General features: G+C 38.1%; 1 protein-coding gene across 11 annotated transcripts in view; it reads right to left on the bottom strand.

The window, feature by feature from the left end:
- RBMS3 (RNA binding motif single stranded interacting protein 3) overlaps positions 1-27,215 on the bottom strand; it is a 697,064-nt gene that overhangs the window by 14,036 nt on the left and 655,813 nt on the right. For all 11 annotated transcript variants that reach the window (XM_085311789.1, XM_085311790.1, XM_085311785.1 and 8 more), the window contains one exon: positions 20,053-20,163. In XM_085311789.1, the coding sequence (XP_085167915.1) occupies positions 20,053-20,163 (111 nt within the window). The remainder of the gene's footprint in view (positions 1-20,052; positions 20,164-27,215) is intronic.

Genomic DNA, 27,215 nt, shown 5'->3' with positions numbered 1-27,215 from the left:
GAAAAACTGCACTTGCCTTTGACCTTTGTGAAGTGATTACGACTTTAATGACACATAGAATAAAACTGCTTCTTTTTTGTCCCTCGTGCCACCTTCTCATTTGAAAATATCCTGTTCTCCAATAGAAAAGAACATTGCCTTGCTGTGTCCTCTTATCCTATAGTCTGGCTCAGAGACATAGGAACACAGGAATAGAAAAGAACCATCTAGTTCATCAACGCCAGTGGCAGTTCAGTGAAATACAATATMCAGCAGCCACAGTTTTTACTTTAAACTTCAAATATCTTTTGCTACTCAGAAGCATTCTCATTTTCCAGCTCAATCCTGTAATTATTCAATGGCTGTTATTAATCTTAGTTTTTCCCAATTAAAGAATCTGAGAATAAAAGATAGGGAGTTTTTGCATATATTACAATATTTTTGCTAATAATTATCAGCCTGGCCTAAAATATAATGCTATTTTACCACACAATTACCATAGCACTATCAAGAATAGCACTGTCATTCAACAGAATCCCATCACTGGGCCACCGCACTCTTTGTTCAGGCACAGAATAGAAATCTTAACAAGATTTAACCTTCTTTCCCTGCTGCTCAGTAATACAAATGTATTAGGAACACCAGCTATCACTTCCCTTTCAACCCTACTAATGAGATGTTACCTAATTCTCTGAGTAAGTTAAATGAAGGTAGAGAGAATAATAACTTCAAGAACTATATTTACAAACTAATCTCTTCCCTTTGGGAGTTTGATACTCACAAATCCGTACCTTTGGAAACCAGAGTTACACAAAGGTATTGAAGAAACAGTGCGGATGAGCTAAAACATCCATATTAACAAGTCTTTCCTTTATTTCCAAAATTCAGGCTTGCTGTTAAAGAAGAGTGATCAGGGCTAATCAAATAAAGACTATTTAGAGTAAATGAATGTGAGAACAGTTAGGTCATCACATACAGCTGTGCACCACACTCCTCATTAGCATACAAAATCCAGTTTGTAAAAACTGCAGTTAATGCAAACAGCACTCCAGGAATGTCTATAGAAGCAGATAACCCAAAAGTTAACACATTTATTTTAACCACTTTTTAGAGTCTAAAGGCTGACATTATAAAGGAACTTAAAAGAACTCACCAATATCTGAAAAGAGGGAAAAATAAGTAAATAATTTAGAAAGTAAATAAATGTCAGTGAAAATTCAACTCAACACAAAAGCATGTTAAATTATTATTAATAACATAGCCATCTATGTGAACAAATAATTGCTTTCCAGAGGTAAACATCTCTTCTAGAGGCTGTTAAATCTCCATSAATTTGAAGACTCTGAAGAGAAGAAAACTACTGTGTGCAAACTTCCAGATTATGGATGAATTTGTTGTTAAAGCAACATGAGAAAACCCCTTGGACTTGTTAAATAACTTGCTCATCAGTTACTCAACTGTTACAGACACCTTCCAGTTGCTCTTTCAAACCAGACTTAAGAGTGGACAGCTCATGGGGCAACTGTTTAAGAATGAAACAGATGGAAAGCAAGGATAATTAAAAGCTAAAAAAATACCAAAGTAGAAACACAAAAAAAAGTTATCTGAACACTAGTATTTCTAATTATCCTTGGAAGCAGGAGGRGTTTCATCACCTCCTGCATGAAAATGCAGCCATCCATGCCTGACAGATATAACGCAGTAAGACRCTAGCATTACACCACAGCAGTATACCTTGGACACTCTTAAAAGCAGATGAAGTGTAGTATTGCTCAGTCCTTCATCTCTAAAAGATTGCTAGACCCTAAAATATTTTGGTAGACTATAATGAAAGATATGACTGGCTTAAAAAAAAATAGCAATGAAAGAARGCATCTCAAAGCTTCATCTAGAGGCAGAGGACAACTTGCCAATTCAGTAAGTGCAAAATACCTTGCAGACATTACTTGCATTTCACACTAGGGCTTACACAGGAAGCTAACGGTGGCACTAACGATACCCTGAAATAACAGACTTTCCTTCTATATTGATGGTGAACATCCAAGTTCAGGCAAGGCTCAGGCAAGGGGGAAGGCATTCTCTGGGACATGCTGGGCCTTTGTGTCTGAGCATGCAAGGAAAATCAGCCTGCTGGCTAGCAGGCATGTGTAGACAAATGTCCTGCAAAGTCACAGTGTAGGTGGCAAGGATCCAGCAACCCTCTGCAGAGCAGTGCTAAAGACTCTCCTTTTTATCCTGATATGGACTCAGCCCTGGAGAGCCTGGCTCTTGGGCCACTTCAATTTGAGGACCTCGATGTCCTTAAGAGCCATGGTTGCATGAGCACATCGGGGATCTAGGCTGCCTAACACAGAGTTAGGCTCTTTGAGCTGGGAGTGGGAGAGCCTCAAGAGCCCTCTGCTCTCAGGTTGCAGGTAGAGCTTTGAAACCCCCTTGCCCACCTGAGAACCTGCTCTGAGGCTCTCAGCCAGTGCCCTGCTTCTCCTCCAAGACAATCCCACGGGGACTTCTGCCTAAAGCAGGCTTGCTGGGGGTTTCAGACTTGTTAGTGACGCAGCTTCCAGGACTAATCTCTCCCTAAGTAAGCAGACCTATAAGTCAGCTCATTAAGCAATCTGGAAGCCTGCCCAAAGCATCAGACACGGTGGGGCTGCCCTGGAACACAAAATCCTGGGAGCGCCTATGCAGCTGCTGACTAAGAACTGACATGGRGCAGGAGAGCAACTGAGAGAGATGTTTATACCAGTTGGCAGCTGTCAGGGTCTTGTAGACTATATTTGGATTGGAAAAACCAAGAGTCTTTGTTTCCAAATTAATTTTTGTTTGGAATTTCTGGTTCATGGGAGAATTTTTTTGAGTTTTTAAAAGATGAATCAGAAAATTTCATAAGATGAATTTCCCACGAACTGGAAATCATGAATGCTGGTCAGCTAGCTCTTCTTGCATCCATAACTTAGTCAAATGTATCAGTCAATTTAAWATTTGGTCACAGTGGGGATAATATAGTATACTTACCTTTAATAGCTGATGAAAATATTGACACATCTAGAGTACTATATTTTMAAATAACACAGTACACAACATTGTTTCTCATTAGAATATGAATTGGGTCAGATAAAATCTTTAAATGCATTTACATGATCGTTAGCTCTGCTTAAATGGCCAAAGAGTAGAAGGTTGCTGTACTATGCTTTTTTGTGAGTTTTTTTCCTGCTTCCCACAAAATCCTGCAGCTTTTATGGCATAAAGTTTCCCTTAAAATTAATGTCAATGCCCTACTGTTAGAGCGTGACTGAGTAAGAATATTTCAGAATCTGCCCCTAAGTATGTTAATCAGCAACTGTGGGAGGATCTCYGAAACACATTATTCTGCATCAGCTCCAGGGCTGTGTAACCAAAGGAGAAAGCTTGCCTTTTGCCAGGACGCTGGTTAAGTGCACTGAATTACATTGTCATGTCACAGGCTTGTCTATTATGTATATATTATGAGTTGCTTACAGTATTGAACTCTGAAACTTATTTTGTGGCAAAAACTGCAACTAATCTCTCCCAAATTAAGTATTGGTAATTTTTTCATCCAGATACGAAAAAAAAGGATGAAAGAAATATATTACATAGAGAAACAGCAGAAAATGGAGTATGAAAGAAGAAAAAAACCCTGACACTTCAGAAGGCGCTCCTCCTTTACCCTAATGTTTCCTGTCTTGCCATCTAATCACTAATACCCTGATCAAACTGTCTTAAAGAGGCCCTACAGAATGCTTCCCAGTTTTGAGTACCACTTCGTGCAGGTGGGCAAGTTGAGACCCAGAAAACCTGAATGTTTTTCTGTTTAGTTGGAGGTTTTTAAGAGAAAGCAAGCACTCATTCCCCAGAACACATTATTTAATATAGCTTTTTGGGTGTGCTTAGTACTTTTTTTCCCAGGAATTACATTAGCAATGCTTGAAGGGGCCAGTGAAACAGATGTGTTTTAGTGCTGGCTGAATAGCAGCATTCCAAGGCTGTTCTTTGTATTGCTTCAGTCCTGGCCTTCCAAAAGAGACAGTCAGCTCATATACATTCAAATTATATACAGTTACCAATCTGTACAGATTTGTGCTTAAACACCCTCTTACAGTTCTGGATAATATAAGCACAAATATTAGTAGTATGAATTTTAATATTTTTTTAGGTCCAATACAGTCCATGCCACGAGAAAAGCAATTCACTTCAGTGGAAAAAAAATCCTCCATCAGTCTTGTCCTCACTCTCAGTGTATTGATTGTAAATAGCTTTAGACAGGGCTAAAAAAGCTTAACGGCTCTCCCAGGTAAGCACCTGATAGCCATAATAGTTGTTCATTTTACATTTTTTTCAGGTTAGCATTTTCCGARAAAAATTAAAAACAAAGCAAAACAGAACAGAATCTCCCTCAACTTCCTCCTCTYCTCCAGATCCTGATAGGAACAGAATTTGAGAACGATAATCTGTGGAGGGAATCTACACTGGGGAAGGCATTAATACATATACAGACACCCATATTTCCTCCTTATGAATGCCTTTTATATGACAGAGCTGTCCAAACAGCACTTAAGGAGTAACAGCAAAATGCTTGACAGACAGATATGATAAGTTATGGCTCAAAACGTTTGCATGCCAGACAGAAAGGGTGACTTTTTTTTTTCTTTTTGCTGAAAATCTTTTAAGGTAAACTCACTCCATGTCAGCTGGCAAGCAGCCATTTTTCTATAAGCTCATATTACAATGGTGTATTTCTAATGGATTGGGTATGGTGCTTTTCCATTTTGCTAATGAGAAAAGCTAAAGGCCATTACTTGTTCTGATTAAGATCCCGAGGGAAGAAATGTGATGTGTATATTACCAGGGCATACGTAAAGGGAGTATGTGGCATTTCTAATCAATCAGATGAAGGGTAGACAAAAAAAGTCTTATCCTGTGACTGCAGAGGAAGAAGATAGAGGGGGAAAGAAACCATAGAAAGTGTCTTTAAAAGGTGACTTACGGGAATCAGTTATAATGATATTAGTATGATCAATGACTATGGCTACTATCTGGGAAGGATGTAATTACCAAAATGAAAACTTTCAAATGGGAAGCCTGATCAAGGGCAGAGGTACTGTCATATTTCTCAGAGCACTGTCAGCTCTCATCGAGGCAATGTATTACAGTGTCTCCCATGAGCGCTACAACGCGTCAAGGTTGAGTTGTGTTTCCATGGGGTGGGAACAGGCCAAAGGAGGCAGGTGTTGTGAAACTTGGCATCCAACTCAAAAACATGGTTAAGTCTTGGCCCAAAAGCAAATTTAGTGTAAGGAAAAGCAAGGCAGGGAAAAGAGAAAAGGGAAAAGCCCCTGTCTTGTTTGGCATTAAGAAAAGTTTGCAGTTGTGCACATTCAAAAACAGTTTCAGATGAAATACAGAAAATGTTGTAGACCAGTGAGCTTTTCATCCTAAGGTGTTAAGATCAAGCCAAAAAAGAGTATTAAGAGAAGCACTGCTGTATTTGYAGAAAGATACTCTGGAATATCCTTGTGGCCAAGAAGGCCAATGATATCCTGGACTGCATTAGGAAGAGTGTTGCCAGGAGGTCGAAGGAGGTGATCTTGCCCTTCTGCTCAGCCCTGGGAAGGCCTCATCTTGAGTACTGCGTCCAGTTCTGGGCTCCCCAATACAAGAGAGACGTGGAGCTGCTGGAGAGAGTCCAGCGTAGGGCTACAARGATGATCAGAGGGCTGGAGCAYCTGCCCTATGAAGAACRGCTGCGAGAGCTGGGCCTCTTCAGCCTGGGGAAGAGAAGCCTGAGGGGGGATCTTATCAATGTGTACAAGTACCTGAAGGGAGGGTGTCAAGGGGATGAGGCCAAACTCTTTTCAGTTGTCCCGTGTGACAGGACAAGAGGCAATGGGCAGAAACTGAAGCACAGAAGTTCCACCTGACAGTGAGGGGAAATTTCTTCACTGTGAGAGTGACGGAGCACTGGAATCAGTTGCCCAAAGAGGTTGTGGAGTCTCCTTCTCTGGAGATATTCAAGGCCTAYCTGGATGCAACCCTGTCTAACCTGCTCTAGATGACCCTGCTTGAGCAGGGATGTTGGACTAGATGATCTCCAGAGGTCCCTTCCAACCTTACTGATTCTATGATCTGCTAAGATTTTTCAATATGCAATTTCCAAACATTTAATCCTGATTGAGTAGAACTTTATCAAAATTATACCCGTTGAAATATGAAGTCTAGAGACATTTATTCATTCCTTTTTAAATGGCTGTGTAGTTATTACTTGAAAATGCTACAAGATACATACTCCAAATGCCAAATGAAACCAATGGAGCTTGGAGATGGGTTCTAAGAAAGTACAAGGTCCTTTGAATGTGTCATTATTTGCAGCCAGGGCTGCAGACACGTTATTGATAATACATTGATTTCACTGAATATTATAACCACTGGCAGAGTATTAAAACTGACAAAAATTCTAATGTAAAAAATGCTCTCAAATAGAATTTCATGTGACAGATGAATAAAATATTAGTCTATAATGGCAAAACTCTAACAAGTGTTAAGGCCAAKGGTAGTGGCAGTCTCCTGTAACAGTGTCAGGTAATCTGGCTTTCCTCTGTGGGATACCGCTGCTTCTTTGCAACTACTTGGGAATGATTCAAGTAGATTAACCTGGSAGTAGAAGAAATGGCTGTAGCATGTTGCCCCATCTACTTTCAAGGAATAGTCACAAGAAAGACCATCACTGTAAATCTGAGAAAAAAATGTCTTCTACCTTCCCTTGCATAAGGAGGCAATACTGAAAGAATATATTTCCTTAAACGTCATCAGTAACATGGCATAGATGCCACTTACAGTCCTGGACAAAAAATATACCTCACAGCTGAGAAAGCCCACTTACTGCTACAAAACTGAAATTCAGTCATCCTTAGCATTCCTCAGAGGAACAGGTCCTAACAGGAGTTATCAGTGAATACTTCAGATCTCTCTGCTCCACTCACTCGAAAAGGAACAAATGCTCCACAATGACTCTTCAGCCTGTACAGGCATGTAACCAGGATGGGTAAAAACACACCRTCCTGTTTGAAAAGCTGCAGCCTAGTTAGTGAACTGTTCTTCCCAGGAGGATCTTGTCGTATCTGTTTCTAAGCTAGGTCATCCTTTCTGGTTCTTTGATGCACTTCTTGGCTTTGGTATGTTAGCCATTTGGCATTCTGACTGACTGAAAAGCTGCAGCACTCCAACATCTTCATTTTGTACTGCTGGCACTGATGGATCTGCAAAATGTTCCCTTTCTGTTTACCTTCTACATGCAAAAAAGAAAGAAAAAAAAGAAAAAAAGAAAAAAAAGATGAAGTGCTATGCAAATATTTGCAATGGAGAAAGTCCTAAGTGCAGGAAAGATTTTATTTTCCAAGAATGTGACAAAGATGACAAAGTGGCTATTTTTCCATCAAACAAATTTATATTAACACCTTTAAGGCCATAGGACTTAGCATGATTCACCTTACAAAGAAGGATCTCTGCTGACATACGAGCATTACACTGAACTCCCAAGTCTTAAAATAGAAATTAGAATAGCTAACATTTACAAAGTGTAAAACTGGCTATCCATGATGCTGTAGAAGGGAATCTGAAGATTTCTCTCACTTATTGGCTGATTTCAGGGGCAAATAATTTAATCTCAGAATAGAAGGTAGGGGGGGTGTGATTCTGCTAGTCTGTCCAACAGTAATATCCCCTACTAGTCTTGATGCAATTATAATTGTGAATTGATAGAGCATCTGTTTTAATAGCATCCTAGCCTCAGGATTGGAACTTTTTTCTTGTTGCAAAGGAGCACGAGAAAGACTACACAGAGCATGAGGACAAAAACAGAAAAAGACAGAGAYTAAAATCATAAAATACAACCTCAAAGACACAGCTGTCCATACTATTAGTGAAGTCAAGGATAAAAAATGTCAAAATATATTTGATTTCATGATGTATTTGACAATGGAATTTAGCTGAGTGGAAACTTCTAGTTTAAAAACTTTTTCATTATTATTATAGAGTTTCTGCTGACAGTATAAGTTAATGACAGAGATTCAGTGAGAAGCAAATTAACTCCAATGCAAGACACACTGAAGAGGTAAGAAGTAAAGCCAAATCTAACCAGAATAGGTAAAATCTGCTCTTTTCTTATTGGGAGGAAAGTGCCAAATAGTTCAGCTGCTGTGACAGGGACAGACAATATCAGTCTATCCCTCTGAGCAGCTCCGTTTGCCTGGAACATCTTTTCTGCATCAGAGGTTGAACCATCCCTACGTTAGCAGTAAGATCTGCTGTCCATGACATAAGGAGTCCACTCCATGGCATTCGTTTTCATTGAAGGAAACTGAAGCATTACTTTGCTTACTTATCTAAGCAGTACCGTAAGATTTAATGGTTTGAAGCACTTTGAGAATATAACCCGTAATATAGGTGCTGCTGTTACTATTTATCAGTTATTTTCTACCTCAGGCTATCTCTCTAAAGACTGAAGTCCCRTTACTCCCAAGAGGAAAAACGAATGATATAGACCCCTTCTTGYGTTACTTGTACTTCTAAGAAAAAAAAACAGGAGTGTTCAGCAGCTATCTGCACGATACGTGCCTGTGCTGCTGGAGTTAAAAGTTTCTGCTGAAATTCCTCAGCTGCCTCAGCTGAACTGCTTGCAGAAGAGATGCCTCAAAGTAACAGTTAAGTGTTGTGATTTCTTAGTTTGCAGCGGGCCTCATTCTGTCTGCAAGGCTCTCTATGGAATAATTACAGTCCAGAGACACTAATCCGTTAAACGCCTGTGCCAGATTTGTAAATGCAATCATATATTACTKTGCCTTGGAACACATATCCAATAGTGTATGCAATACCATAAAATGCCTAATAATAAAAGTAAGCTCAAGACAATGCTGTGATGCCCAAGCTGTATTTTTCTYCTTTGAAACACATGAAAATATAATGCTGATCATGACATTTATTAGAAAATTAATGAAAAGAGAGGCTGGATTTACAAGCCTTGTAATGTATCATTCTTTTCTTTGCCTTCTGTTGCACATTAATTACTTTAAATTTTTTCATCAATCATATTTGCTTTCCAACACTTTCACATTGAGTTTTAAAGAAAGGATAGAAATTTCAGAAAGGTCAGTGGTCTTCTGCTCTCACTAGCTCAGGTGCAAGCTATAAAAATAATGCTAGGTAACCTCCTTATTCAAGATGTCCATACACAGAGTGGATCTTTTTTTGTTTCTATTCATCATTTCTTATGTCTTGCAGCTCATCAAGGAAATTTGAAATTGTTGCCACTTGTACCATTTTCTAGTTATTAACAAACTTTATGAATGTGCAATAGGATTAATCTGGAAAGTGTAAGTGAAAAAAAAGACATCCTTTTTCTTACATCAAAGTAGAAAACTTCAATTAAAATAAAATAAATTAAATTATCACCAATTTGATGAAGCATTTATTATCAGAAAGCTAAAGTTTCTGAGAAAACCCTGTCATCTTTACAGGAAATCAGCTCTACTAATAGCTAGCTGGTAGCAACCCTACGTTAAAAGAAAGGCAGCAAAATAATTTTTGCTAGATAATTACCTTTGAATACTAAAATTTTGAGCACCCAGTTGGACTCTGTGGATAGACCATAATCTGTGGGAGTATCATCATAGCCAAATATTTACTCTACCTTGTGATTATGCTATTTTTGTCACTCTGATTAACACTGGCAAAAATGCAAAAGTAAATAAATAATATTCATTTTTAAGCCCTGTGAAGGTGTTTTAGGTGGAAAGGACTGGTAACAGAGCAGAATCATGCTAACAGTATTGCAGGAAGGGACTAGTTAGGTGCTTAAGTGTTGAAAAAAAGATCAGTTTGGAAATCATAATGATCTTTAGTTTACACTGTCAATCCTATGCACAATATTGGCTGCAGACAAGAGAACATGCACAGAATGAAATGTTTGCATCAGTGAAATCAGTTTGCATCACAGAAATATTATACTGATTTGAAGGAAACTCAAAAGAAACACATTCAGCATAGACAAACAGGGAATTGAAGCTGCGAAATGTGTACTAGCTTGGCAATTTAGCTACTAAGCTTCTAGGAAACTGGCTGCTGCTATAGTTAAACTGCTTCAATTAAAAAGGCAAAATTGGGTGCATCATATTCAAAGACCATAAAGCACCCCAAAAGAATAAGCAGAACTAACTCCATGGGAGTGGGAAAGGATGGTGCCTTTGTGAGACACGATCGCTCCCTGAACTCATCCTGATGTGGTGCAGCTCTCATCTACCACACAACAGAAATCTGCCATGTCCAACAGTTCATTTACTTTGCTAAAAGCAACTCAATTCAGCAGACTCCCAAATTCACTCAACGCAGCTGCTCTCAACCCCTTTACTGCAGTTTACTGAAATGTGCTGACTGAGCTGTTTCATAGTAAATATTAGTTATAGCAGAGCTCGCTGCCCAAATTGAGGCTTTTTGGAGTGAGAGGGTTCTGCAGCACCGCGGCACTGACACGGAGTCGGCCATAACTCACAAATAATAAAATACCATCTGAGGGCACAGAGGTTATTGCCACCAGCAACTCCCCATGGAAGTGTAAATCACTTGAACAAAGCTTACCCTTTTTTGAGAACTTCAGACTGAAATCACAATATATACAGGATACCAGTGTCTTACACAGCGTATAAAGATGGTACCTTTCAGCTCCTTCGTTTAACCTTGCTTCACAAATGAGTGAACCCTGAACAGGCTGCTCTTTCCAGATGAAGGTAAGAAAGATACCTCAAAACTGTGACAAGTTGTCTTCAAGAAAGTTTAAAGCTTTGGGCTACCAGCTTGCTTACCACCTGATAAGTCACRTGGATTAACTGTGAAATGTACTGTGCACTGAAGTTCAGAAAGATACACTGTGGGARAAGACAGTAAAATTCAATGGAAAATCATTTTTCAGAGCAGCAGCAGGTCCAGGCCTTTGCTCYACACACAGGTTATGTTATTTTTGTCACTGTGATTAAAATGTGGAAAACACTGAACAAGAAGTAAATTAAATTAATTTTCAATTCCACTGCCTATGTTTTCAATAATGTGGCAGTGTGTCACCTTCAGAAATGTCACAGTATCTATAAACCAGTGTTTCCATGCAGTCCCAGTGCCCCTGGCAGTTAAGTTTTCCCTACAAAAAATCACTGGGAACGTAATTCAAAGCTTGTTGCTGCTCAGAGCAGAAGCATATTGCTTAATGAAATGTGCCCANAAAAAAAAAAAAAAAAAAAAAGGCAGCCAAAAGCCAGAAGTATACTTACTAATCCACACAATACAAGGTGAAATGAGTCAGTTATAACTCCTGATCCCAAATGTTTTTTTCTACATGAACTGATGCTTTTTTTAAGTTTTCAAACATTGAAAATAAAATGTTATTTTGATGTATAGCTCTTGTCTGAGACTTGGTACATCACACTCTGTAAAYATTTTTAAAAGTTGGTATAATTTTCTGAATTTCAGTACCTAAATTAATAGATACAAAAATTAAATTGTTCTACTTAATTACTTTTTTTGAACTGAAATTACAATGTTTCTTTGCAATGAAAAAMAGAGGTTGGAGATGAAAAAAGGCTATTAGACCACTGTTCGGATTTCGTGCCTGAAAATCCTTCCTGTGCCTTTTGAGGTGTTTGGCCCAACTGAGTTCCAGGTGTCCCAAATGATGACCTTTCCCTATTTCATTTCATAATCTAGCTCTTAATATATGACCAATTTCTGCAAGATATTTGATTTATACTTCCTCTATTTTACTTTCAGGTTCGTACTCATATCGTTAAAAACATTCAAACTATTTATGCTTTTCAGTAGAAGCCCGTCAGGTACCTACACTGTGCTAGATGCTACTGTTGCATGTTACCTTTACGCCCTTTCTTCCTGCTGATGTCAATTTATGATGTCTGTGATGGAAGTTGCTATCATTTAAGTACCTCATCTTAAGTGCAATTGATATTATAYGAAAGATTACAACAGTAACAGTAGGAACTAGCCATTTTTCCATATAATTCATTRCGGTGCTCTTTTCTGCTGAGGGTACAGCCTGTTCAAGGATTTCTGGCTTTCTTGCTGTGAACACAGCTCAGTTTCCATATGCACGTGTGGTTATCCGGAGCGTGTGAAGACACGACATGACTGCAGGATTGTTTCCCAGGTCTTGGGAGTGAAGAGCTGTGGAAAATCAGCTTTGGGAAATGTTTCTTCTTGCCCTTCACACTACCACAATTTGRCAAAAAAAATCTCACTTCTCTAAGATCCTCAAACTTGTCTTGGAGTATAGAGGCCCCACAGAGTTTGTCTGCACCACCGATTAATTTGGATTCATTACTTCTCTGGAAAGCCATATGTTTTCTTTCTGCCAGGCACCTGAGTATACTTTAAACATAGGCAGAATATAAAAACAAGATTCATTCTAATAAGGCAAAGAGCTAAGTTCTTGATTACAAAATTGAAAACACATTTATTAAAGAAGAAAAACATCAAGAAAATACAGATGATAGAACTGACATTTAAAATATTTTTGTTTCTCACCTTTTATCAAGTTTGTCAGTTGTTGGTGTGGCAGGATGTTACAAATCTGGAATTATTTTCATTTTTTTTTTTAATTTATTGGTCCCTCTTTCCTGCTTCCYTGTCTGTTAGATAAACAGCCCTTTTCAGCTAAATCTTACCAAATCACTAAAAATCAAACCGATCTAAATAGAACCAAGCTTTCTCTCCCCAAAACCTACCCAGTTATCTCTGGCATCAACACAATTTCACATGAACATGCATGGTTTATACACTTTATCTCTTCTTCTCTTTTCATTTGAGGGTTTTTAGGAAAATGATCTACCTACTTGCATAGTTGCTAAACAAATGAGTTTATATGCTTAGTTCAATCTCAAATAGGCGTAAGAACAACRAATTCTGGGAGTATGCCTAAAGGTGAGCCTTTAGGCGATATGCTGCAGACCATTCACTGTATGACAGATCTTATGTTTTATACCTTTCAGTTTCTTCTTTTTCAGAATAAAAAAAAAATCCTTTTATACGCAGAGCACGCCTATTGCTAAATAACATACATGCTTTGGAAGAGATGCCTTTGAACTATATGCCTGTTGTCCCCTCTAATTTTCCCTATGTAGCACTTCTAAATATCACAAAATAGTATCACAGCAGCCATATGTCAAGAAGGTATGGGTGAAACTAGCCTTTGAATACTCTAGTTCACAGATATGTGAAGTCTGCAGCAAATAATTAACTTTACGCGTGACATTTGTCCAATGATACAAATGGAGTTCTAATAGGCTGCTACTTTTTGCTTTGCTGTTACTTCACTCTTTCTTTGTGCTGATATCACATTTTACCATCACAATCAAGGAGTTGGAGTCCTGCACTGAAAGAAAATCTGGGCTTTGAGAAAGAGTCATTAGCTGAGGCCTCAAAGAAAGGCAGAGTTCTTAACAAAAGCGCTAGTTCATCTGGGGAAGGTTCAAGTGAAGGTAAAATTTAATGCTGAATAAAACTTTCAGACACACTGGGCTCAGATGAAGGACTGCTTATACAGAAAATGGGATTCTCTCCATCTGTGATTATGCTGCTCTACATTTCCTGTCTCTGTCCTACATGGTAGGTAGCAGTTTTAAAGGTAGACCTACTTGCACTTAAAGGCAAATAGTAAGCCACTGCTGACAAATGGCAGAAAGTAAATGCTGGGTTCAGAAGAGAATGGGCAACACTAYAGAAATGGGATTTTATAAATTCTACTCACTCAAACACCTCAACTAACCACAACCACGGCTCACAATAGTTCACATCTAGACTGTGGAAGCCACGCTGAGGCTGCTGATTAGAAAGAGCCTCATTTAAACAAGGGCTGACCAACCTCATTCTCATTGGAGTCAATAAGACTTGAACACAGATCCTAAAGAAAAAAGGATTACATCCTTCTTTGTTTGCCCTACTAACTGATCAGCCTATACTGGGAACCTTAGGGCTTTTTCACCCTGCTGTTGCATCTGCAAATGTTTCCTTATAGAAGTGTTGAATCTATTTTTTTAAGATTGCTACCTTATTCATGCCGAAAACATTCAGTGGCAGCAAGATCTACAAATTGAGTAAATGTTTTATCAAAAACTTACTTGATCCTCGTTGACTGCTTTAAATTAGGTGTTTTCCAGTTTCAGTTGTGTGTGCTTTCATTTATCTCAAATTACAAAACAGGCAGATAGAAGCTGTTTTTCAAGAGGCTCTTTGGGAGTAGTTATTTTTTTTTATAACTCTCATCAGAGCTTATGCTATTCATCTACTTTCCAACCAGAGTAATTTCTCTTTAAAAAGATCTCCTTCTCTGGATTGTTCAGTCCTGTTAATCGCCTGCATTTGCCCAAGACCTTGGCTGAGAAAATGGGCAAAGACAATCATCTACTTAATTTCAACTTGAACTATGCTAATTTCACTTGCAATGGGTTCAGTCCCGTATTTTCCACACACACACAGTAACTGAAACAATCAGTCAATAAACAAAATAAAAGAGCTTCAAGATTAACACCTGATAACATGAAAGGCACAAGACTGCAAAGAAACTTTGCTCCTGTAGCTCTCCGGGGACCCTGCAATGTACAATTAGAATAACAGACAACGCTTTTTTGTAACAGGGCTCTGAACATCAGGGAAATGCGATGATATTTCAGCTCTGTGTGACTGCAGTATGTGCAAATAGAACTGCAGTTTAAAAAAACAACCATATCTAACAAAGCAGTTATTCTGTTGAGGCCTTTAGGTGACATTTTAAACCACTGGTGACCATGGAGTATCCAAAGGAAATAAAAGATAAAAAACTTATAACAAGCTTGTTGTTCCATTGAAGGGTTCTAGAGATACCATCAAGCTCTTCTGGCAACAAAAGGAGCTAACAAAGTGAGAGATAAGAATGATGTACCAGCATAACAAGCCTGTTATTCCATTGAGAGATTTCTGGTGATACTATAAACCAGGGAAGCTGAGTTGGAGTGCTGTGCCATTTCAACAGAAGCCCAYGTTTCATTAATACAGTTCTTCTACCTGACTGCATTTTTAATTCAGAGGTATCCAGGACAATTAAACTTTTTTTTTTTTTGGTTTAAAAAGTGGGAAGGCAAGCTTATTTTGCAAGTTGCCTATTACATTTTTAAATTAGAAACTGAGAGCTGAGTGAACYGGCTGCAAGCGTGAAGAACAATTAAGCAGCACAGATGAGCCAGCAGTTTTAGTAAAAAGTTGGCTTCTGCTCACTCTCCCATTGGTGCGGGTCTCAGAGGTTTCAGATGAAATGAGACTATCCTAAGGCAATTGAATGAGAAAAAAAAAGCATCATTGGAATTACCTACCTGCCAAAGAGGACTGAGAAAGGCCACCAGAATCTGTTGGACAACGGTGGCACCAAGCAGTATCAGAAAYAGATACTAACAACTGGGAGGGGAAGGAAACCCAGAACAAGAAAGTACTAAAGAAAAAACTTCCTCCAGGAATGAGCATCAGACGGGAAAGAATACAGCAAATCTGCTTTCCACCGAAGAGGCAGACTATTGCTGCTGATGGACAAACATGCAAGTGCCACAGTAAGAAGGAGCTGAGCCATAAAGACTGAAAGCAGTCATGAGGCTGCTCAGTTTCTGTATTTCTTGAAGTTTTTATATTATATCCACTCAGGCCATCAATCACAACTTTATTAAACCACAAAACAGATGTCAGATCAATTGCTGTATTAGAAACATTTTGAATGACAGGTTGATAATGGAACAATTCCAGCTTCCATATATTATTAAACACATACTAATGCTGGTCTCTCAGTACTTCCCATATGGACCCACTCTGTTCTCTCTTACAGTATCCTTTTTAATAGTAGACCTAATTGTAGATGAATATTACATAAGAAAAGCAAGCCTTACTGTAATAAATAATAATAAATTAGTAAACAAAAGAAAAATTTCAAGGTTAAAACAAGTTGTCTGTGTTTGCACTATGCCGCTGGGCATTAAAATTTCATTTTAATACAGTTGTGGGAGCTGAGGCTAGATTGTCAGCCTTAATCAAAATATTCAGAGTTATCGCCTTTTTGCTGTAATCTTGACATAATTTAAGCTTAGGTTTTCTTTACGTATTTGCCCACAGCCAGCCTACCTGTGTAAATGCTTTCTGCTTTCTCTGAGTGAAAAGGTATGTATGAAAAATACATATAAATAAGGCCAAACTCGCCCCTCTGGCAGATTCTCTGCTYAACTCCTGCTTGCAGCAGCTTTGGGGAGGTGATCAGAGCAGCACACTTGCCTCCCAATTCATCAGTATTGCAAACTGTATTTCCACTGGCAGAAATCAATTTGATTTGCGTAAAGGCAGCAAGGAATTAGGTCCTTCGCAGACAAAGCACAAAGCACAGCAACCAGGAGATGCAAACGCTCTAGTGGGAAATTCTCCCAAGGCCCAAAGACATGGGGTTGAGTTGCCATGAACCACAGTTCCTTCACTACCTCCTCTCTTCCCCCTCTGCAGGAGGCCATCCTTTCAGCTGGGTTATTTGCTGCAGCTCTGGGTTCTTCCTGAGGTGGGCAGCGGCATGAAGGGAACATGGATCTGCTTTTACTGTCCTGGCCTGGCATTTTGGAGGCYTTAGTGCCTCCTCCTGATCCCAGGAGTGCTTGGTAGAGCAGAGCTCTCTGACTTTATGAGACAATTCATTAATAGATAAAAATAGATAAAATGAAAAAACAGATAAAATAGATAAAATAATTAAATTAAATTAAAGGTATTCTTTGGGGGTTTTGGAAAGAAACTGCGTTCACTGCTAATGATTTCCTAAATGAAGTTTCTTGTTCTTCTTGGGGCTAGTGACTCGAGGTTTCCCATAGCATGAGGGGAGCATAGTTAGCTGTGAGTGGAGCTGTAGGAAACCTGTTCTTTTTTGGCAGCTGAACGTGATGCTTCCAGCTCTAAGTGAGCRTTCCCACCAGCAGTTAGCCAGCAGTCCCCCTCGCCATGTCCCCAGCTAAATAATCAAGTGCCGAGAGGGAGGGAGGGAGGCAGCTGCCCCCAGAATCCCCACTGGGGGTTAACACGTGCTTCAGGGCTGCGAGATCGAAACTCAAATCCCATTTCTGGTGTCAAGGCAGGAATTGGAAGAGGTCATCCTTCTCAGGTAACTCTCCTAAGCAAGGGGTTGGGGAGTGCTCCTCTGTGAAGGGTCTCCCCTCTGGAAATGCTCCAGCCTGGACAGAATATATTAATCTTTTAGAAAGCATTAAAAGTAACTCCCATAAGATATGAGGCATGCAAAGGCCTTTATGGCATTTTGCTAGCTCTCTCACCAGAGAATAGCTTTTTTGTTGAAGCAGTGCTTTAGAAACCAGCATCCGTCCTGAATCAGGCAGGTTTGAAAGTGGATTTGAAGTCAATTTTCACTTAGGTGACCACAGAGGTCTGTTCTGGCTGAAAAATATATTATGTTAATTAGCAAAATGGTTTGTCTAAGGAAGTAAATGTATCGAAGCTTTTTAATAAAAACCACTTTGCATAGTGCAAGCTTTTAAATTAAATCGGGACATAGCTGCAGCCAGCACTAAGCAGAATTGTTTATGACTTTTTGGCTTGTTTGTTGAAAACAATATGGCTGGTTTCTTGAAAGATGTGGCTAATGGCTCTTTATAGCAGCCTCTTGCAGAGTTTTAAAGGATAAAATTAAAAAATATGTTCATAGTAGAAATGTATAGTTTATGTCTTAGAGCTCTCATAAAACTTAGCCATGCTGAGGTAATCACAGTAGCATTTTTYGGATTTGGCTCAATTTGTCATGGCTGTATGGTCTGAATGCTCCTCTCTCTAGATGCAAATTCAGACTTCACAATGAATGAAGTAAAAATATCATCTCTCAATAAGTCATATCTCTAAATAAGATGTCCATTTTTTTCCTACTTTTTTTCTGGAAGAGGACAATTAAGGAATATTCCATTTCAAGTCAGGATGGATGCATTCAACAAAACTGCTATTGGCAGCCCAAAACCTGAAGTTCTCCTTTTAATTCCTGACAGGAGGAATTCATAAAGAGCTTCATGACCATTTTGCTTGTATAACGGGACTTTAACTGAATACGGTGCTATCGGTACCCATGGGAAATCCCATATGCAATGAAACAAGTGTCATTTGAGAYTTAGTAAAAACCTATTAATAGTGTGAAACCATCAATCCTTTATTCTTTCTGCTCTTTACATTTTCTGTAGGGTAGCAAACATAAACCTATGTGGTATACTTCTGCATGTATTTCAAGAAGTTGCCAGGGAATGGTGTGACCTTTAGAGGTAAGACTGCGTAAAGAGCTAGGAAAAGGAAGGAAAGATTTTCTTTACTATCAGTTGCCTTAAAATAAACCCTGGACTTTATGATTGCCCATGAGATCACCCACTGACTTTCAGAGTCCTTCTCCTGCCTTCCCAAATAAGAAACATCTACATTTACTATTGAATAATTACCATAGTTTGATGTCAGAGGAGAATACTACCTGGGAATTTTCTAGTTTGCATAAAGATTGTTAGAGAACATTTTTCAAAGAGCAGAAGATTTAATGTCCGTAAGAGTCATAGAGACGAAAATGACAGACAGAAGGAAAAATTCATAGGAATTGCCCATCAGCAAAGCCAGATTTCATTTTACATTTCCTTGTCTATTTGAATCTTTGAGTAATTATGTATGCAGAAATTCTCACTAGTCATAATATTTCCCTAAATTTCGTCTATTCAGAAGGGAAAAGAAATCTTGAGATTAACTTTGACATGTAATTCCTACCTGTTCTGATTATTGAATGAAACATTTAAAATAACAGGAATAAATGATGAACCATTATATTCAAGTTACCTTAGAAATGAAAACAGAAGTCAGAGATCTAAAGAGAGATTTAAAAAAGGAGGGTGGGGAAGATACTAGAGTGGGAATCAAATTCAACATGTAAGAAGGAAAGAGGAAGAAGGGGAAAAGGAAGCAAGTGAAGGGAAAAGAAAAGACAAGACAGAATGTAGCAGGTTAAACAACTATGTCAGGAAATAGCCTTACTCAGTACCTTATTCAGTGCAAAAGGAATTATTGAAAAACTCTCTTCCAGCAGTACAGTGGTGAAATAGCACACACACACACATATATATTTAAATATATCTATCTATATATATTTGACAATTCATATATCAAACCAGTATATATTGTGTGTAGGCTATTGGTATTACTAAAACATTTAAGGAAAGTTTGACAGTTACAGTTTTTTTATTAAAACTATTTTTTGCCTTTCTCTGACTCTGGGGGAACTAACTGAGTCTGACTTACAGAGCTTAAAGAGAAAATAAATATTGAAATATGCATATTTAAATAGAATATACTGAAAACCCAGCTGACCTTGACCCAAAATCGCATTTCTGAGCCTGAAGCAAACTATGTATGGCTGGCTGCTATGAGTTAGAAATGAGTGCTGGATCCTATCACAAAGCCTGGAACTGCCATTTTCCAGTGGGGTAAAACTTTCTAGGGTCACAAGTGAACAATCTCTCATTGAAAGCCAAAGAGATAGAGGAGTACTTCCATATTTACATGAGAATTAGTACGGATAATTCCTGCTAAGAACAGAGCAGGTTATGTTGACCTATTGTTTTACTACTTGCACTGTTTTGTCAATTTTGTTCCCCATAATCCGTAATGCCAACTGTATGATGGTTGTAGAAACCTATCTATCTCTAGATACCTGTTTGCATGAGGTAGTGATGGTAGGGTGCTGTTTGTGTAGCACATCATGTGTGGGTCATGATGAAAGACACTTTGATGTGCTGGCCCAGCCATGGCCAGACATCTCTGGATGTGGAGAAAAAATCAAACCAAACCACAGAAATGTTAAACTGCAAAAACTGCAAAAAAAGGTAAAGCAGTAAAAATCCAACACTGAGAAATGACACTGAGAAATTCAGCAATCAATTAACATTTTGTAAAATAAAAAGAGAATAGAATCATCTGTGATCTTACCGTTCCTGTTGTGCCCAAGGAAAGGTGGTTCATCTGTTGGGTCAGAGGGCCCATCATGCTTGCTGGCTGCATTGACATGGTGTGGTCCATTGTTGGTGTTATCACAGCACCCTGCAAACACACACCATTTCCAATTCAACATTTCACATTAAAATAAAGCAGCAGCATTGTCTAAATGAGTGAACCTGACTGAAAACTTGACATGAATCTTAAAAGAGACTAATATATGTGTCAGAGAAAATATGTTTTGTTTCTATCGACAACCAGGCTACACAACATATATTATCTGTAGTACTAATGAGGCCATTTTATGTCAGTTCCAATTAAGTATCATTTTTTACTTCACTGCTTTTGACAAACAAATGCATATGCTCTTTCTATGATGAATGCTACTGTACACTGCAAAATGCCTGTCATTTTTTTTCCATATCCTATATAGAACAATCTTACAGACACAACACGTAAGTCCCCAATTGTCTCTGATTTAAAAAACTTCAGTCTCTGAGATCTTCAACCTATTACGGTAATTACCTTGGATTTTTCCAGTCTCAGTTAAGAACCCTTACTTATAACATTTTATAGCTGATTAAGTAAGACTAGTTATTGACAGCCATTCTGGTAGCAACAGCCATTAAAAACACACATACAAAGTTTAAAAGTGTTTTTCTTCTCTACATGACAAACAAAGGCATCAATAACAAACAGTATATGAATTAAAGCAAGAACAGGACTTGGAACAAAAACAAAATAGAAGATATGGCAGAAGAGTTTTGGATAAAGCTTCTTTGCCATATTCTTCAGTTTTTGTTCTCCTGATCCCCAAAGTCCCACGTCGGTTAATCCATGTCTTCAGTGAAGTGTTGCTTTTAGAGGTTCTCCCTTCAATTCTACAGTGTAACAGCGCTTTTTCCCATCTTTCCCATCTATCCTTTCTCTTGCATAATGTGGACTGTTTTTCATTCTTTCTGCTCTTTAGCAAGTGATGTTAAAAGTGCCCAAGGGAACTAGATTAAGGTATTGCCATAAAGACAGTGAAATAAGAAGAAACAATTTCAGGTGTTTCTTCAGATGAAACAACTCTACTTTATGCATGTGTATGTGCACACATTGTAAATACGCACACAGAATCAAAACATTACAGCTGGTAAGAAGCATGGAAAATGTTCATGAGCATTTTTTGGAAAAAGAAAAAACTGACATATTTTCACTGAGAACACTGATAAAATCCACCTATTAAACAAGTGAATTAAAAAGGACTATTTTCAAAACCATAGCACAGCTGTTCTTAAGTGTCTGTCTCACACTTATGTGACTGCGATGCCAAGGACCAGATTGGAAGCAAAAACTTTCATATTTCCAGTTGCAAATAAAATACAACCCAAACACAGCAATGCTGGGGAAGTACCGGCTCAACTTTTTCCCACCTTCCCACAATAGTTTGTCTACGCTCATCCTATTTGAGAAGCTGAGATTCTGCAGCCTCTGTGAACTCATCACTTGCATGCAATGATAAAGAGGAGGTAGGCTCAACTTGGTGAGTCCTCTTTGTAATACCTTGGCCTACAAAATACATGCACACTTGTTTTTTTGTCACATACTGGATTACGTTTCTTGCACAGACAAAAGTCACTAGTGAAACGTATCAATTTACAGGAAATAGCTTCCACAGCATGGCCATCACGATTCTAAATAAATGCTTACAAAATGAGCTGATCTGTGTGTTAAGTATCAACCTGCAATACTTGTAAACTTTTTGGCTAATTTTATTAGTACCGGTGTACGGTAAGTACCATAAGTTAACCCATTCTGAATGAACCATGGCAGTGCTAACTTTGCCTTTAAYGGCATGGGTCCTTACAAATCAAGATAGTCACAAGCTTTCATCACAGAATTTCTTTTCAGCATAGTAGGGTTAATATTTTATTCAAAAAGTCCTTACTTCTTCCTTACACATTATTCTTCTSTTTCATGCTGCTCCTCACATTTTTCTGAAAAAAATCTATCCTTTTGCTGAAAGAGTCTGAAAGCAGATCCGTGGGGCATACACTCATTCTGCCCATTCTGAAACCTCTGGATATTCCATTCAATGCTAGAGTCTGAAGTAGCACAACATTCAAGGAAAAATATGTTTTTGCTGTATGTTCAGCTCCAGTAGTCTAGGATACCCGGGATGCTCCTTTAGAGGAGCATGCAGTTACACAGGGCCTTGGGCATGGACATTCTTGGTTATGGTATGAGCATTAYGGTCACACTGCACCATAGCACCCTTACTTACCAAATCATAAATGCTTAAATGAAATTTGTCAGCAAAACCCGACAGTTCTCAGTTCCCTCTACAAGCAGTTTTCTCCTTTGGCTTAGAGATGGACTATTTCCTCAGAGGTTTCAGTGACAGACAACATTAGATCCCTCCTGTGGTGGGGCAAGCAGTCACATCCACCCCATAGCTTCACCTAGCACATATACCACTACCAGCTGAAGCTCAGCATGGCATCTGGAAAGACCACACTGCCAGCAGTAGTGGCTGCAATTCATTTAGGAGGTCCTGAAGTCATAAAACCCCTAGCTTTCTTTACAAAGATGTCTGTTACAAGGGTATGGTTGGAGGAACTTGCTGTGATTACATATGTGACAGACAGACAGTTATTCCTATACGCAAATTCAGGAACCTGGAAATCTAGAAAGGACYGCAGTGGAGGCAGTCTTGTGATTTAGTGTAGGAAACAAAATTGCCAAACACACACTGGAAAAATCTGATAGAAAATGYCTTTCAGTAAGCTAGACAGTTTTTGCAAATAAAGTATTCAAAAAATACGGACTGGAAAGAAAATATATATATCAAGTACAAAAAATTACTCAGAAATAGGACACACATAATTTTTWAATTGAGAATACATATTTTCTATCTCAAAATATACAACATTTACTATGTTAGGAAAAGAAGTTGGGAAAACAAATCAAGGATCTGCAGCTTTCTTAAGACAGCTTAAAGTGTTTGAAGCTGACAGTTACCTAGAGCAGAGAATTACATGTATTTGCCAGTCCATTAATTCACCGAAGTTTGCAGAATCCTCTAGTGATCACATAGGGAAAAAAATTATACTTAATTAAGGAAATATCGTCTGGTTGTTAGGGCAACACCCGGCCTCCAAACCATAATGCATTTCATAATGCATGCTGTCAAGTCCATTYGCATTCAGCTTATTTAGCTGTGGTAGACAACAATGTCTTGGATCAGATGTTATCATGATATTAAAAGTAATTTGATTCTTTTCAATATATAATAGGTATCTGCTGATAAAAGTCCACTTGGCTAGAGGTAAAGCCTGTAGGAAACATATTTTTCATCTCTATGTGTCTAGATGTTTGATTTTACTGAGTTTGTAAACTGCACAGAGAAACATTTCAATATGGCCAACCCTAGCTGAAAAACCTGCAGGAGAAATTATGATGAAGTTTTTGCCACTGTCTTTGCCAAAACAAGTTGTTGGCCTGCCAGTTACTTAAGTCTGCTCTGTTGCCTCATTATGATTAAATTTTTCACAATTTCTGCAAGAAACTAGTTACTATAATGCCTTTTAAATCTGGCAAGATATTCTTGGCATATGACTTGTCATACAATTCTGCTAATGCTACACTGGCTTAAAAAATACCTTAAAAGAAATGAAGATTAATAGGTCAAATGGCAATGAACTGTTGACAGATAAAGAAGAAAACACATGATTTCTTCAACATTGCAACTTCATTTGARAGATCTTACTGTTTTAAAATGCTATAAAGCCCATGGACATACCTTTCATATAAGAAAGTGAATATATTTATTTGAGAAGTATTTTCTAGTTTATTTCTTGCAAGAAAAGACAGTCTGACTATAACAACTATAAGCACTGCACGTTTCCTGTATGGTGGCAAACGAAATCACAGAAAGAAAACTAAAAACAGCCTGTTTATTAGATTAAGTAAACTGATCTTTAAGTGTTTACCAATACCAAAAGGCATCTGCTGCTCTAAAGCTTACACTGGGGCAATGACACATGCCCCTTATGCCCTTTGAAGAGTGGTAAAGTGACAAAAAAGTTCATTGGAGGCTTTAGGAACAGAAAGTTCACTAGGTGAGTGATGCACTTGGGGGTCGGTGGGAGGAAGGATTAGTTAGTCCCAGTTTTCTAGCATAATGAGTTGTAGTAAAAGCTTCTGTTTTTTCCTGCATTCTAGTACTGATATTGGATTTCAGACAGAAGTGCCAGCTGAATAAATARTTATTACAACTTGCATTAGGCATCGGCTTAGCTTACAGTTTACTTCATTGAAAGTATTAATTAACTATTTCTTTATTTAGGAAGTTTTAATAAGTTAAACATACTTAAAAATTCTACCTTCTAAATACTGGCCAACGTAAAGCCAAAAATCATTGCAGCAGCAAACTTTTTCAAATTTTATAGAACATATTATGTAGCTATGTAAGCACCAGATCATGCCATCTGAAAAGTTATTACCATACAACAAAATGAATGTCTTCATGTTATCTAGAACATGTTATCTCTTGAGGTTTTATTAAACTGAGCAAAAGGATGACTTTCCTCATATTTATCAGACCAGACATGTCTATCAAGAATTAATACAAAAAAAMCACAACATGCATGCTTTTTTGCAGATAAACAAACTCTCTCTGAATACCRAACACATAACAACTAAATTTCTTTTGGTTTATCATTCTGTTTAGTTTAGCTTTGCTGATCTCCTTGGGCTGCCTATCATAAGCAGCAGGAAAAAAATATGATTCCCCTTGTTAGAGCAGCAAACCCACTTAAGTGCTCTGAACTGGCCCATAGATGGCCAAACTTTCATGACTGTAGTAGGAAGATGAAAGGTAGCCATGAAATCTTCTGTGTCTTTTATGATCAATTTGTCTGGGTATTTCTTAATCTTCCCATAAGCTTTTATATTTAAAAATCAAAGAAAACTATTGTWATACTTCTGTTTCTCAATGAAAAATTACCAATTGCCTTGCATTTACAAGCTGAGCAGAGATCAAGCCATCATTTAAGTATGTTGAAGATCAGCAAAGATCAGTTAACAATGTATATTCTGCAAATCATAGTATTTGATTTCATTTCATTGTATCTTTGAATTTAAAAACTTGCTAAAAATAGKGTAAAAAATTCAGGAGGCCCAAACACTGCAATGAATTCAAAGCAGCTTTAATTTTGAAATGATCAAACTCTAATACAGACCTGTTTCTGAGCTGAGTACTGAAACACAAGCTTGTATTATAGTATTTCTAATTTGAGGGATAAATTCAAACTTTTATCCAATATCACCTTCACACCTTAGTCCAATCTACTTGGAAAAATGGACGTATTTGCTCATTTATGTATGTTTGTGAGCTTCTTTCCTCAGCTGAAATTATGTGTCATACGTCCAGCAGAATTACTTCCCAGAAGTAACTTGTCTTAAAGGATTTAAAATCCAAATATAGTATCACAAACCAAGAACAAAGGTGACCCTTTGTGTATGCTCCACCTTCCCTGCATCAGCCAGTGTTCCTCGTGGTTTCTTTCCCATTGTCCTTCTGTGCCTGTAACTATATGTCATCRCACCTGGTTTGAAATACAGTTTTTGATAACAGATACCAGCCTCCACATACAAATGCAGATTAAAAGGATATAGGAATGGGAACATCAAGAGATGAAAGAAGATGTAGTTGATGCAATAAAGAAGGTTTTATATCAGCAACTGTGTGCACCACAAATAAAGCAATACTTGCAGTCATACTGGTACCAGTTAGTGTATATTACTTCAGGGAGAACCGCTGTGATATTGTGTCAGTAACTTGATGCTCCTACCAGAGCTGAAAAAACAGTAAGTTTCATAAGATATAGGTGTCTGATAATCTAAAAGRACTTCAAAAATGGTAGAGATGGCATTTCTGTTGCAAACAAAAAGTTGCCCGTGTCACTCAGTGCCTAAAGTGACTTTCAGATGGTGACTGAAATCTCTCCACCCAAATTAAGACCCAGAGAAAAAGCCCCTTGAACATAAGGGCAATATGAAGGAAAAATATACWTGAATTGCTACCAGGAGTACTGGTACTCCTGGCATCTATTCAGGCAAAAAGTACTATTTTCCCAAATAGATGGGAGCTGTTCCCCTGAGGCCTGYCAACAAGTAGGTAAGAAATGACCTGCTGCAGCACGCCATTTGCTCTAGCAAGAATCGGAGTGGGCAGAGAGGCCTTAGCCAGCTCTTGGCCTCTCTTCTTTCATGTTCTAGAGGAGAACAAGAAATTACATTTTTTTTTTGTTTTGTCCCTACCCTTCAGTTTATAAATGCACTTGACTGYAAACTTGCTTCACATAGCTAAGCCTTGTTAGCCCTCCCACTCAAGGATGAGCACCACTAACAAGCATACCTCGCAACACTTRTGTAAGTCTTAGCATCCCCAACCAATGGAGAGGAAACATAGGAATTGTGATTTGCCCAGGACCTCAGSACCAGAACATACAGAACAAATCTTCTCTCCTATCCACCATCAGATTTCATAACAGGTTTCCAAAGGTCTTTCCACTCTGTATCAGAATAAGCACAGATTTCAAAAACTCAACACTATTAATGAAAACACATTTTTATTTCCTGGACAGAACTCCTGATCTATATATAATTAGTAAAGGACACGTGTGTGTGTRTCATGCTCAACAATTCCATTCTGTTTCTGTTCTTCCATGTATTTTATGATGTGCATAATTCCTCAATCCAGTGTTTTCCAATGGCTAACATATCATCTTARTAAGTGGGAATCAGGAGTGTCTTTCCTGTGGACTAGTATTTCTCAGGATTAGAAACATAGGGTTTCATGTATTAAAGTGAAATCTAGCTAATATTTCCTCTCCAAACAGTTCTGCTGTGTTCCATCCTTTCATGCCTATAACRGAGTGTGAAAATTGACTCAATGACATATCCTAGTTCTAACAAGGTGCAAAATGTAAATTATTAATCACCACAACTATGAGTCAGCATCTATGTTCAGCCTTAACTTTTACTTTCCTACCTTAATAGGATGAAACAAGACTTTGAAAATGGATGCCATATTTGTATCCTCAACAAWCTCTTATTTTTTTATATATATACTTTTAATTGTATATGGGTAGTAAAATGATATTGCC

This window comes from Rhea americana, unplaced genomic scaffold, assembly GCF_003343005.1.
Source record: "Rhea americana isolate MKP2758 unplaced genomic scaffold, rheAme1 scaffold_35, whole genome shotgun sequence".
Classification (NCBI taxonomy): domain Eukaryota; kingdom Metazoa; phylum Chordata; class Aves; order Rheiformes; family Rheidae; genus Rhea; species Rhea americana.
The sequence above is the reverse complement of the archived record's forward strand: the minus strand, read 5'-3'. Positions and strand labels throughout refer to the sequence as shown.